This window comes from Silurus meridionalis, chromosome 22 (assembly GCF_014805685.1).
Source record: "Silurus meridionalis isolate SWU-2019-XX chromosome 22, ASM1480568v1, whole genome shotgun sequence".
Lineage (NCBI taxonomy): Eukaryota > Metazoa > Chordata > Actinopteri > Siluriformes > Siluridae > Silurus > Silurus meridionalis.
In genome coordinates this window covers 10702340-10716476 of record NC_060905.1, presented here as the reverse complement: position 1 = coordinate 10716476, position 14137 = coordinate 10702340, and the positions used below count along the sequence as shown (strand labels likewise).

Sequence of the window (14137 nt, the reverse complement as noted above, 5' to 3'; positions counted from 1 at the left end):
TTATTTTTTACAAAACTGCAGTCCATGCGAATGCATTTGACTGTAAGATCCGGTAAGCATTTGTTTTATTTTAACTTTTTCAGATGATCCAAAAACACTAGGCAACCCTATACATTTCCAAAAAACCTCAGGAATCATATAAATAGTTAATCTATGACTGTACTGAAAACAACAGGATGTGAAAGCAGTGTGCTCTCTCAGCATTAATTACATGCAGTTCACTCTTTTCAAATCTGTAGGAAAATAACAAAACAGCCTCAGTTTCAGTCATGCAAATCAGACATTCTAAATTTACAGCACTCACAGAAACCCTTCCAGTAATAATTGTGTATGTTGGTGTAAGAAACAGTCGTAGACAACAACCTTTAAGACCTTTGATAGAGACATGATTTTGCCACACTCTATGAGTAAGCTATCCATCATCCATAAAACAACTAATAACAAGCTAGTGAGCAGCTCAGTTAACATGTGCTGTCACGTTTCAATTGACCCAGGTTTTAATAGACCGTGAAACTCGTAGCCTGTCTGCCATGCCCTCATCAATCTATCGCAAGTAGATTATATGTGAGGGACCTGTTGTTATTAAAGGCAGCAGCGGGGATGTGTCTCTCCCTACTCAGTAATTCCCCCTCCTGGGAAACACCGTAGTCGTGAAATGAAAGCGGTTCCTCTCACAGGAAAGACTGTGGAATGAGAGAGAAAGCGATAGAGGGGGTAGGAGGGAGAGAGAGAGAGAGAGAGAGAGAGAGAGAGAGAGAGGAAGGTGTGTGGGGATCGTAACACTTCAGAAGAGATTTGCTCAAAAGTCTTCTGCATACTTAAACATCTGAGATGATTATCTCCTCATAAATCTCCAGAAAAGCTCTCGGGTGGAGAATTAATGTCTTTCTCGCCATTGCACTCCATGCTATGCGATACCCTCTGTCTTTACCAGACAGCCTTTTCCACACTAGCCTTTATTAATCAGTTAGGAAAGATACTCAACGGTTTGCTTCATCATTATTTACTCATCCTAGAAATCACGTGCAAGTCCAGACTCATATTCTTTACTCCTGTAACTAAATACTCACAGCTATTTTTTCACTGTATTTTCAGATATATTAATAGTTTACAGACCAGAAGAAGTTAAAGTGCATAATCTATGTGATGACACAGAGAAAATTGAATGTAGTGAATAATGAAGGATATGGTCACCAACCATATTCATCCATTTTCACACCATCCCAACCCTGATTTCTTTTGCATTCTCGTCAGCCAAGATCTTGCTTTCTGGGAGCTTTTAATCCTTATATTTTACTACTTATGAGCAATTAATACAGTTTTCGCTTGCACAAATGTAGATGTGCTGCGCTCTAATGACCATGAATTACTGCTCATTTCTCCGACCGTATTTCCCAGCAAAACTTGGCAGATACTGACGAATCATAATCTCTGCTTCTTCTCCTTTAAACACTCTTTGCCATCAAATCATAAATTTTTTTCTTTTTCTTTTAATTTTGACATGTAAGCATTTAGGACCATCCTGTTTGACTTTTTATTGTAATAGGCTTGGAGATAAGAACAATGCAATATCCAGGTAATAGGACCAGATAGGATGCAGTGCAATCCTTAAATAATCAACAATATGATGGTGAAATCTGATTATTAATTTCCATTAACAGCATACCTTGAAGGCCTTTAGGCTTCTTTAAGCATAACTCGTGTATAGTTTAATTATTCCTTACGCTACGTTTACCAAATATAATATTGGTTAAAGATCATATGTTTAATCATTTCGAGTTATGGTTCCATCTATAGCATTCCTTATTAATAGCGTTCCTTCACAATGACCTTGGGTTATAAACAGCTGTCCTCACGAGAGTCTGTTAAATTTAAGAAGTGATCAAATGCTGATAAATGTCTCTTATAAAATGCTATCAACGGGTATATGTCTTTGTTAAATAATGACACTTTTCCTTAACAAATCTATAGATGGGCTTAAATGATATGGAGCATCCTTTATACTACTCCCTGTGAATGAACAGTTACCATAGTAACAATACCAAAACAAGCACATTGATATACACCTGCGAATTGAATTATAGCCAGCACTATTGCTAGAGCTGCTGTTGTAAAAAATGGATCCACACTAATATAACCAAGTAGATTTAAAGATTTAACAATGCTGTGATATAATCTGATAATAAATGCAGTAGTAAGTCGTAATGAACCTCTTCCCTATTCTGGGAAAGCCACAGTTCCACTAGGGACATCTCTCAGATAACCCGAGAATGCAACATTCTATTCTCTTTTCTGCAGAAGAATTTTCTTAGTACAAACCCACACCCAAACACCTATAGTTAGCACTCTCATATTAAAACTGAAGCCTCACATCAGACTTATATTTTTTTCCTCACTTTCTCTTTTGCACATAGAGTAATGTGGAATATGCAGTAAGAAATGAAAGAAGATAGTAATGTGTGAGTTTGTGTTGCAGCTTAAGGGGCACCTGTAGTAATTAATAGTGCATACTGCTTGGCTTTTGGGACATACAACTGCATCACGAAGCATGTAGAATCTGACATTTTTTGTTATCCTCTAAAGAACACACTCACACACATTTGTTGGTCTTAGCATCCTTGTGTGGACCTTTCATTACTACAATTGCTACAATGCTATACCAAAATCAAGCCCCTAACTCTAGTCATAGCCCTAATAACAAAAAAAGAGACCTTTTGATTCTTATTTTTTATATATATAAAAAAAAGTGCAAGGTCAAAACTCTCTGCTACCAGAATCAGAATACATGTGGTCCCACCAGGATATAAAACCAAGCCCACGCATACACGTGCTTCTATCCACATGCTTGCTCAGATTAAAGAGCAGGAAAAAAGCATGCAAGTGAAAAAAGTGATTGAAGTGGATACATACTTTGATACTCACCGACATAGCGGATTCGGAAGCCCTTCTTATTGGTGCCGTGGTCAGCTGACCAGCGTAGAAGGAGCTCATGGCCAGTGGTGGTAATGTTGAAAGGAGTGTTAATGTCACCACTCAGAGTGGCCAAGGTCTGACTGTGGATATTAGGACCTTAAAACACACAACACAAACACAGAGAGACACACACACACACACACACACACAAATAGACAAACACATTCACACAGGAAAAATGAAATAATTTAATAATAATAATAATAATAATAATAATAATAATAATAATAATAATTTAATAATAATTTAAACAAGGGCAAAACACTACAGGTATAAATGACAATTTTGTTTGTGTCAATAATTTTTTTTTATCGATTTTTTGGGATAAAAATGTACATGTTAATGTCAGTGAACAGAAACGTGTCTATTTAAATTTTTTAGCCCACTTATGAGCACAGCAATATATGAAACAGTCATTTTTATGAAGCTTTTAAGCACCACCCTCTTGATATGATCACAGCATGTCATATTTTTATGTAAAGGCCTATAGTAAAATAAACAGTTTAATTCTAATATTATCAATAAGTATGCACATTTATATCAACAGTATAATTCTTTCAATAAATGTAGAATATTTTAAAGTGTTAAGAAGCCAGTAAGACTCAAAAATTGCAGCAGAACTGTTGTGCGAATTCTTGGAACATATTAATAAAAGTGAACAACAGTGTATATAAAACAAGCTGAATTTATAATTTTTATTCCTTTCCATGTTTTGCAAAGAACTCTGTATAAAACTTTCAGGTTGAATGCTCTGAAACAATAATCACATATATACTGAACTACACTGTTCTATGAATTATACACCCATGATCGTTACTTGGTGCACAGAAATATAACATTTAATTCTTCAATCCAGAAGACACTGAGATGTTGCACAATGTAGTAAATGTGTACACTGACCAGGTGATTGCATGATCGCTTACATTATCGCTAAAATTCTGTTCCACCAGTGGTGGATAAATTGAAATTCTCTTTGGGTTAGATTTAGATTTTATTTTATTTAGTTTGTTTCACCACACACAGAGCAGTTAAAGAGTCATGCTACAAGACTCGCTTGTGGGAAGCCAAAGACAGACCTCAGCTATGCTCTCAACTTAAAGAAATCTGACTTAAGCATGTATTTCCAAACATCTCTCTGTGGTTCTCATAAGTACACATGTTCAAAATCAGTTGATAAACCAGACAAACAATCTTAATCTCATAGAGAGTTACTTTCTATGTGAATTGACCAACATGCCTTGGAAATCACAGCTGAAATAGATTCAGGAGTTGACACCACATAGTTCAGAAGTTCCTTCATCAAAGCCTGCCTTCTAGCACAATAACTAGTCATCCTTCTCGAACCACATCATGAATTGACAACCATTTCTAAGACACTTTTCTCAGCTGAAAATTAACTACCAGTTGAGCCACTATGTTCAATTACAGTCTCAGAAACGTGTGAAAATGTATGTAGGTCAGATGAAATGCGTCTGGGTTAGAACATTGCATTGAATTTTATTGAGATATTTAAAGGTCAGCCATTTTACCTCTAGCATTAGAGCAATCGTGCCAATCGCACAGAAGCTGATTCTCCTGAAAGAGAGCTGATTCACACGTCAGTCTCAGCAGCTGGACACCTACACCAGGATATGCGGTGGCTCTCCACCAACCTGGTTCATGCACAATGTCAAGTGGCGTCAGCACAATCCGCTTTGCTCAACGTATGCAAATCAACCTGGTGTAATCTCTCCTGTGTGACTGGGTTGCCAATGAAGTTTCAGAGTCAGGAAACCAGAATAGCTAAATGGACAGTTTTTTGTCCATGTAGTGGTAGCTTAGTGATTAAGACCTAGGACTTCTGTCTGAAAGGTCATAAGTTCAAATCCCAGCACTGCTAAGCTGGGCCCTTGAGCAAGGCCCTTGACCCACAACTGCTCTGTTGTATAAATGAGATAAATGTAAATTACTCTAGATAAGGGCATCTGCCAAATGCTGTAAATGTAAATGTCAAATATTGAGGCACTTTCAGGTCACCGTAAAGTGTTCCCAAGTCTCCTGCCTTCCTTGAACTATCGTTTAGATAAGGAAAGTCATGCCCTTAAACCCCTTCGGAAAAGTCTGAGTGCCTCCTACCCCTTCCAAGCTCAGAAATAAAATGTATTGTATAAATAAAATGTATTGTAGCTCTCATGAATACCTTAACGCTTTTTATCATTTGGTGCTAATTTTGAATATTAAGATGACAAGCAGGTTCTAGCTAAAGATGGTAATGATATTTATTGCAAATACTGTCTCACATTTCATTATGTGGCTAATAAAAATCTGGGTAAACATACAAGAAGGTATTTTGTCCGTTTATCATCACCCTACCACAATATTATCTGTTGTTCAATAGATTTCCTGGGTAAATCCAATTGAGGGTAAAAAGCAGAAATCAATTAAAAATAGTTGAGCATTTATGTAGCCAAAACCTTTTCCCTTAATTGATAATAATAACTTGGGTGACGAAACATCTTGTTTGCACTCTTGACAAAACTCCAACAGGGTTTTGGCTAGGCATTTTGGCCATGAGCTGTAGTGCTGTCTTCATCCCACATCAAGTTCTTAATTTAGCCTTGCTAGCATCCTTAATTTCACTCACTTTTTTCTATGGTAGGATCCTAAAAATAATTAGTATTTTTATTTAAAAAATTTTACTTGAGCTAATTTATATTACTGTAACAAACATGCAGAGTAATAGACATACGCTTTTATAAAAATATAATAAAATTACTTTAAAAAAGTTTAAATATAAAAAAATACAAAAGGTTGCCAGTGAAATAATACAATATGACATCATTATGTATATCATATTATTATTTAGCTATGAGAGTTTTAAAACTGTGATAAAAAAATCCATACCATCAAAAACTTCGAGAATGTCATATTCCTTCTCGGTATGGAATAACTCAAAGTGTAGAGTAATGTTGTAGCCTTTCTCTACGTTGATACCCCAGGAGCACATCTGCAGGTTGGGGTAGCTGTCGGGGTAGCCAGGGCTCAATATCACTCCAGTCGAGTCAAAATGCATATCGTGAGCTGGACATTGCACTGATACAGCAAACAGAAGACAGACACTGTTATTTATATAACTGTGATATGACAATTATTAATGTCTATTTTAATACAATTATTTTATATTTTATATACAGTGATAAAGCAAATACATGTCAAAGAGGGTGAGATAGAGTAAGTTTATTGTGCTCATGCTTTAGTCTAATAAGTCTTTGCATATTATATATAAATCATTTATAATCAATATATTATAAATCAGTATATATCAAAGTCTTGTACTGAAAAGCTGGAGTCCAGTTTGAGTTTTTTTTCCTGTTTTATATCTTCTGCTAAGATTTCAGGTTTAAGGGTAGAGCATTCACTAATCTGTTTCCATCATTAAGTGGATTGCATCATCAAATAGATCTTTTAACTTACTCTTACTAAGAAAGGGAGTAAATAAAAATAAAGTGATTTTATGACGACACAGCTCACCCTGGCAGGATGGAGGGGGACCATCCATCTGCAGCCTCTCACCCAGCCGGCATGTGAGAATCTCGCTCCCCACCAGGGTGAACCCGGGGTGACAGCGATAACGGATAATATCACCTAAGAGGGAGAGAGAAGGAGTAAATGAGGCAGAGAGAGCATACAATGATTAAGCTACTGTATAATTAAGAGGGACAGCTAACCTCCACAGCCCTAATGGAGATAGATGCCATTGATATAAAGGTGAGGAAAATGTATTAATTTAAGGTTGAAAAACTCTTAATTGAGCTGTAAACCAGGATGGGATTGGTAGTGCTGAAATAGTGTGTGCATGCTCTAATTTGTCAAGGAAAAAAGTTTGAAAATGAATATGACGGACCCTTTTTAGCCACACTATCATCCACAGTTTCTAATCTAAAAAACTTGACACAGGATGACATATAGGATGCCTTGCAGTATATAAGTGTTTTACTGTAGGAGAGCACACATGACAAGGTGATTCCTTCTGGTGTACATGTTATTTACTGCAATTGTCAGATGATGCCTGATTACAGATCTTCATCAGAGGCCTGCCCCTGCACTGAGTGTTTGGTTCTACACAAGGACATGATTGTGGAACTATACATGTGCACTAGGACAAGATTACAACACAGCTGTTAAATAAAGGTAATTCACACTAATGTACCAAGATATGGTTGTTCAATTTATTTTTATGGATATCGCTCTATTAGCAATGGACGATGATCTGAAAGCAGCTTTTTCAGAAATCCATGTTTTACATATAAGGGAAAGTGGACTTTATTTATAACAGCACCTTCAAAAGTGTTTTATTCTGATTACTCTGCAAATATTTTTATTTAAATGAACAACATTCTTAATTGTTTATTGTTCCCTTTAATGTTATGCGATGTCCATGAGACACGTTTGTATTATTACTTCATTTGTAGGAGACACAAACAGGTGTTTCCTCTCCAGTCTCTCTTTTTCCTCCTCTGCAGCTAATAGGACAAAAATATCCAGCAGTGTGTCTTGTTACCAAGACACCAGAAATTATAAACAACTCTGAAGACTTTCCCTTAGAGGAAAACTCACTGACTGTTCTCAAAGTTCTGACACCAAGACATCTTTCTATAAATATTAAATTAGTGTTAACACAGACAATGATTATTATGTTTTCCTTTGCAAAATAAAAACACATTTATTATTAGCCCTAGATTATATAGAGTGTCTAAAATACAAGTGCCTGTGAATGAGATTTTTCTGTGGAAATGACAAAGCATTAAAATGAGCACTTTAATATAAACTTTTTTTCTTTTTTTTTTTTTTTTTAAATAGACAGAACTGTCTGAGCTGTAGCAAAAGTTTCATCCTTACCTTTAGATTAAACAGAGAATTTAATTATGCTGTAAAATAAGCAGATCTAACTAAAAGCATTTTATTTGGTTTTGAACTGATAGCGCTATATTATAAAAGGCTTTCGAAACAGGAACAATACTGCTTTAGAGAAGTTGTTGTCAAATAGTGATTGCTAATGTAAAGCCCATTTTTGACAATGTCTATTGTTAGAAGCACTATACAATTAAAACTGAATGGAATTTAATTAATGGGTAATGCATATTTTCTCCTTTAAAGCTACAATAAGGAGTGCTAAGTTTGGTCAAGTTTTTCTTCTTCTTCTTCTTCTTCTTCTTCTTCTTCTTCCTCTTCTTCTCATTAGATTATAAGACTTCATTCTAAGATTTAATCTAAAACTATTCATTTGTCCTTTAAGAAGCTATCTAGTTACATGAAAATAAGCATTCCAACTAATTCATCATGAATTCATGCTCAACTGTTTTTTCCTGGTCAAGTTTATGAAGAAAACCCAGAGCTAATCTCAATTTCCAGGTAAACTCAGCATGTTCGACTGAAATGTACACCGTTAAAGGATGCCATAATCTTTTAATAATGTTATCTAGCTAAAGTTATCCAGCTAGTTAAGTATGTGATAGAACATGTTTGGTGTGCTTGTCTGCATCTACCAGAGCAAGAATTGATCAAACTGCCTGCTTGGTTTTCTCTGTGTGCCTATTGTATCTGCTCTGTAATTTTGGATAGCTAGCTAACATTAGCTGGCTAGTTCACAACCATCAATTTGCCTCCAACAAGAGACTCTACACCACAAACCACTTGTGCATGCACATTAGCCAATTTTGGAAGGTGAGAGGATTGGCTGAATTCCGTTCAGTGCTTTGTTTCAGACGTGAAAGTGGCCATGATGTAGATGCGCTTGGCTCCGCCAAAGCCGACAGTTGCAAACTAGCCAGCTAAGTTTATCTGGCCAAGCTTGAAGAACCAAGATACTGTATAAAACAAATACACTAAACACGCTATTAGCTAATTACATGAGAAAATCGCCTTTTGTAGCCCTGAATACAAAACAAAGAAGTTTTCATGTAGTGATTACTGGATGCAAATGAATTTAATCTAGGAAAAATGGCTAACTGTACTCTCAGTATTGAATAATGCTGAAACAAGATCTGATGTCTGTGTTTTGTTTAATCGATACTTTGGTTGGACAATCGACTACCACTCTATCTTATCTAATATATTTTTATCTTATTTTATATTTATGCTTCTGTATATTTAATGCACAATTTTCTGAGAAGCTGATCAGGGTTACATTTCACTGCAAGTTGTATCCTGTATATAAATATGCTTTGACAAATAAAAACCTTGAATCATGAATCTTGAAACAATGACTGCTCAACCAACGTTGATTTTCTCCTCCAAACATATTTAGCTTCAATAATGGGTGATAAGGGAGTCTGAATTTGTAAATGATGCCATGTTAAAAATGTGCCAGTAAAAAAAAAAAAATATATCAACCCTGATAAGTATAAAAATTGTGTAATCACCTGACACACTAACATTAGCTTTATGAATCTATATTCAGGGCCAGACAGAATTCAGACCCAGCCTCATTTCTTTTTACAGTTCTGTGTATAGTTAAGAGTCAGTCATGCATGGTTCCATTAGAAACCAAAACAGGAACTAAACTGATAGAGATTACACAAATTAAATCATATTGTTATTTTTATAATTATATTTTACATTTGGAAGACAAGGAAGCTTAGTTCTGCTAGCTGCACTAATCTGCATTTATTTCCGCTACCTCAGTTAATGCACAAAGTTTTATACTTGCTATATAAATGTAAATAATATTATAATGACAGCAAATAAACATCTCCAGGGTCTTCAATGCTTTAATACTGCTTATAAATATGCAGATTTTTTAGTCACAATCATTACATTACATACACAGCTCAATTGATACAAATGATAACATGCTCATTCTCCAAATTCCAAAAATGTTAATATTTTTCTTTGACATGTAGATTATTAAGATTACTAAGAAAGAATAAAAAATGTACAGCCTACCGATCTCAAACTCTGTGTCTTCCATTAGTGCGTCTGCATTGGCCACTTCTAGAGGAGGTTGACACACTCGTAACTGATAAGCTGCAGCCACAGACAAGCCAACATGAAACATGTAAGTACAGAAAGAGGAATAGAATCAGAAAGACCTAACAGCATAACCCTGTAAAATAACTGCTGATTTTTTCGGATTTCAAAAAGACCGAAAAGGGGTGAAGACCTGAAAAACAGTAGGAGTTAAAATTTCAAAGACTAAACAGTCATGTGGAAATCTAATCAATTTGTGCCAGTGCCACTGCTGTTTCCTAAGCTGGTCATTTGCATGAGAGTGTTTTGAAAAGTGAAGTGGAGGCCACACTGAGCTGGCATTGAGGCACAGCTAATGACAGGGGCACCTGCAGAGGCAGCTAATGATGTGATTAAATACGGTGACACTGCAGTGTGCAGAAGGATGACTATCACACCGCTAGCCCTCTGCATCGCAGTCACACAGGAGCAATGCTCCAAGCTCTATGACACACTGCACTGGTTATCTCCCAAACATAAAGCCATACCAAGACATGAATTAGCAAGCCAGAGTAGTGTTTTAGCATGTGTTATTACAATAGTTAAAAGCACAACACAAGTCTCTGGACATCTAATGGATAAACTACTTAAGAGGAGACAGAATTAATTAGTCTCCTAAGGTTGTACAACTGGTACATTCATGTCACTGTTATTACATCACAGTTTCTCCCACTTGTATAGATAACACCACTTCGTTAATTACTTGGCATAAAAAAAAAAAAATGTGTGTGTTAATCATTCCGGTGTTAATAAACCTTGATCAGGACCTTGATGCTGGCTATAGCAATTGAGCTCCTGAAGCAGTAACTATGGAAACAGCAAGCTGATTAAGATGGAGATCTATAAGTTTGAGCTACTGAGGGCATGAGTGGCTGAGGAAAGAAGTCGGAGGACATTTTGTGTCACCCTGTCTAATGGAAAGCCAAGTTTAGACACGCAGGACTTCACATATTCAGGCAGAATATTTACTGCAATCCACTGGGTGTCTGGATTCCTTCTTCCCAATAAGCCTGCATATAAGGTCTGGAGCTATTGCTACAACATGTTCAATATCTATGTGGCTCTAATCGACAGGCACAGCAGTGACAGTCTTCATTAGTCTCCATGGGCCATATTCAGAATCGAAGTTTTAAGTCCAAAAGTTGCATCAGTATTTGAGCAGGAAAAGATGCTTACATTCAGAATCGGATTATGCAACTGCTTAAGTCAATTTTCAGGGACCCCCTCAGATTATGCAAATCATCTGCATCTACACAGCTCTGATGTGGCCCAACATTTCTCTAGTCGAATATACAAGGATGTTTTTTAAGAGCGTGATTCCCACCGCCTTTAAAACATTGTGCACATGAGACACACTTCTGTTTTAAACCCCACCTCACATGTATAACTTTAGAACAGCACTTGAGTCTGTAGTTACATCTGAGACCCCATGTGTGCAGTTTCAGTATAAAATTCTCACTGTGCATGCTTAAATATACTCCACAACCCCATGAGAGCATCTCCATTTCAGTCTATAATCATCGGCCAAATGCACTGGAGCTGAAAAAGCAAAGGGAAATTCAACTGAGATGTTTCTTTCTATTGAGTACATAGCTGCAGTGTCTTTCTGACACTGGTGTTTTTATTTAATGCCTCTTGATTTCTGTGCAACTCATCGTGTTCATATTTCTAAGCTGATCACTTTTAGTTGTCGTTACAATGATCTGTTGCAGGATTTGACTATGAAATCACCATGTAGAAGATCTAAACTGGTTATGCAGAAACAACAAATTCCAGGTCAAATATCGATGTTGTAATCACAGAAGCAGGATTCTCCTTGTTATAAATGTACAGCAGTGGCTGCACGATATGTAGACAGACAATTAGTAACTCCTGGAGTGGCTGCACAGAGAATAAATTAGAGTGCTCTTGCGATAACACGCTTTGGTGCACTAAGCTTCTTTAAGTTGCTAAAATGATCAAAATAAATGACATTTACTAATTCCTAGTGCTTGCAGAAAATGCAAACATGTGTACAATATGCCTGAAGGGCATAGCGGCTTGCCTAAATGATTAGACTGCCATTTAAGCAAAACATTCTCTTTTTCTTTCTCAGAATGCTGCACTTGTTAGTAAGGGTAGATGCTTGCCACAGGCAGAGGATCGATATGGAAACATGTCACAAGTCATAAACCCAAGCAGACAACGATATATACGGTGTCTGCTCAGCTTTCTAATGTGCTTATGTCCATGTAATCAGTGTTGGAGCATTCTGTGCCCAGTTGGCATTTTTTTAAAGAAATAACTGATATGAATACACACATTTCGGTGTCCCAAACAAGTGCACCCCTATGAAAATGTGGTACATAGGCCAAAATGGGTTGCTACTGTACATGGGCCATTTAGTAAGAACTTGTTAATAATAAGGAAAGTCTGTGGATGATGGTCTGTGAATCTCTCACCGTGGTAGCTCAGAACAAAGAAGCCACTGCCACTGAAGTCGCTGTGGAACTTGATGAGGATCTGGTTAGAAGTGCTATACACCGACTCCAGAGCTGTGTTCCCACTGAACTGACCAATCTGTGGTGAACTTTGGTCTGGTCCATCCCTGTCACACACACACACACACACACACACACACACACACACACACACACACACACACACACACACACACACAAATCTAAATAATATAATATAAAATACGTAAAATCATTAAAGACAAGTTACAAATAGATCTGATGTATAGTTTATTGTGAAATTAAATGTTTAAAATAGGGTGGAATAAAGAGCCAAAGACACATTCACACATTACTACAGTTTTTTGAAAATGGACAGGTTCTGGTTGTGTAGCAGATGCTCTTTTACAGCTTACTAAATCACTTAAATATAAATGCGAATTGTATTATGTAAATTATTACCTGATGGACCACCAACAAGCTATAGTTCTAGAAATGTCTAGGAAATGTGATTTTTCATTATTATAGTTTTTACTGAAAAATTAGTAACACTGTATTTATGACGCCTTATTATAGGCATCAACTTGATACAAGTGAACAAACATTAAAAAGGTGAAAAGAATTTAGAGAATAAGTTTTGTTGGTTACAGAGATCAGATCAGAATGGAGAAATGCAACAGTAATTCCAATAATTATTTAACCTCACCAAACTTGACAAGTGAAGATTGGAAATATGTATTTGTAAATATTTGATATTTGTCATACCTTCAACTGTCTTATTAAAATGGCCAATAAGTATATATATATATATATATATATATATATATATATATATATATATATATATATATATATATATATATATATAATAAATATAGTGTATGTCTATCAGGGGACATGGAAATATTGAGTATAGATCGATATGCTGTAGGGTTTTCAATACAAATTTTAAAATTAAGGTCAAGTCAATACCGAAAATTAAAGTTGGAAGCAAAAATAATTTTTTTTTAATTTAAGTTAAAGGCAAAAAAAAAAAAAAAAAAAAAAAAAAATCAATTTCAGAGGCAAAGGCATGGTCAAGAGAACAGGGTCAAAAATACCAGAGACATCAACATCAGCAAACAGGGATCAGGGAGTAGGGAAGGGTTCAAACTAAGTTGAGGCAAAACACCAGTGATATGTTCATATACTCAAAAACACATCTCAGACCTTAGGCTGTGCGCAGAAGTTCACATCCATGTAACTTATATATATGTTACCCATGACATAAATAAGTAAGCTAGATGCGCCCTGGTGCTTGGATCAAGCTAGTTGCTACATTCTGCATGTGCATATTGTTATGTCTTTATGACATTTTAAGTTCTGTTCTCTTGGCATGAAAATCTCAGGCTGGAAATTAAAAAAACTGGAATGACTTTTGGTTAGTCTACAATACATATTTAAGTGTTTGTCCATAATGTGCACCAGCTAGCATTCACAACTGCTGAAATACTCAAAATGTGCTTGTCCACATTAGGCACAGTTTGAAAAAAACATATAGTAAAAATAAATATAGCAATTTTCTGATAGGGCTCTGGCTTGTATCTGATAGTATTGGTTAAGTAGCTAGCTTAGATATTATATTGATAAGATATAATCTAAAAATTACCCAAACTCTGATGGTCAGCTTACTATAAAAATCAACTCATTACCCCATTACTTTCCTGTTCACACCAACATCTGATTGGGTATTTAAATAG

The 14137-nt window shown here is 35.9% G+C and overlaps 1 protein-coding gene across 3 annotated transcripts in view; it reads right to left on the bottom strand.

Annotated features, from left to right (window-relative positions):
• csmd3b (CUB and Sushi multiple domains 3b) overlaps window positions 1-14137 on the bottom strand; it is a 383608-nt gene that overhangs the window by 50843 nt on the left and 318628 nt on the right. For 2 of the 3 annotated variants that reach the window (XM_046834810.1, XM_046834812.1), the window contains exons 44-48: window positions 12402-12547; window positions 9898-9978; window positions 6484-6597; window positions 5857-6045; window positions 2911-3069 (exon numbers count right to left, since the gene is read on the bottom strand). In XM_046834810.1, the coding sequence (XP_046690766.1) occupies window positions 2911-3069; window positions 5857-6045; window positions 6484-6597; window positions 9898-9978; window positions 12402-12547 (689 nt within the window). The remainder of the gene's footprint in view (window positions 1-2910; window positions 3070-5856; window positions 6046-6483; window positions 6598-9897; window positions 9979-12401; window positions 12548-14137) is intronic. The other variant, XM_046834811.1, reaches the window with a different exon arrangement.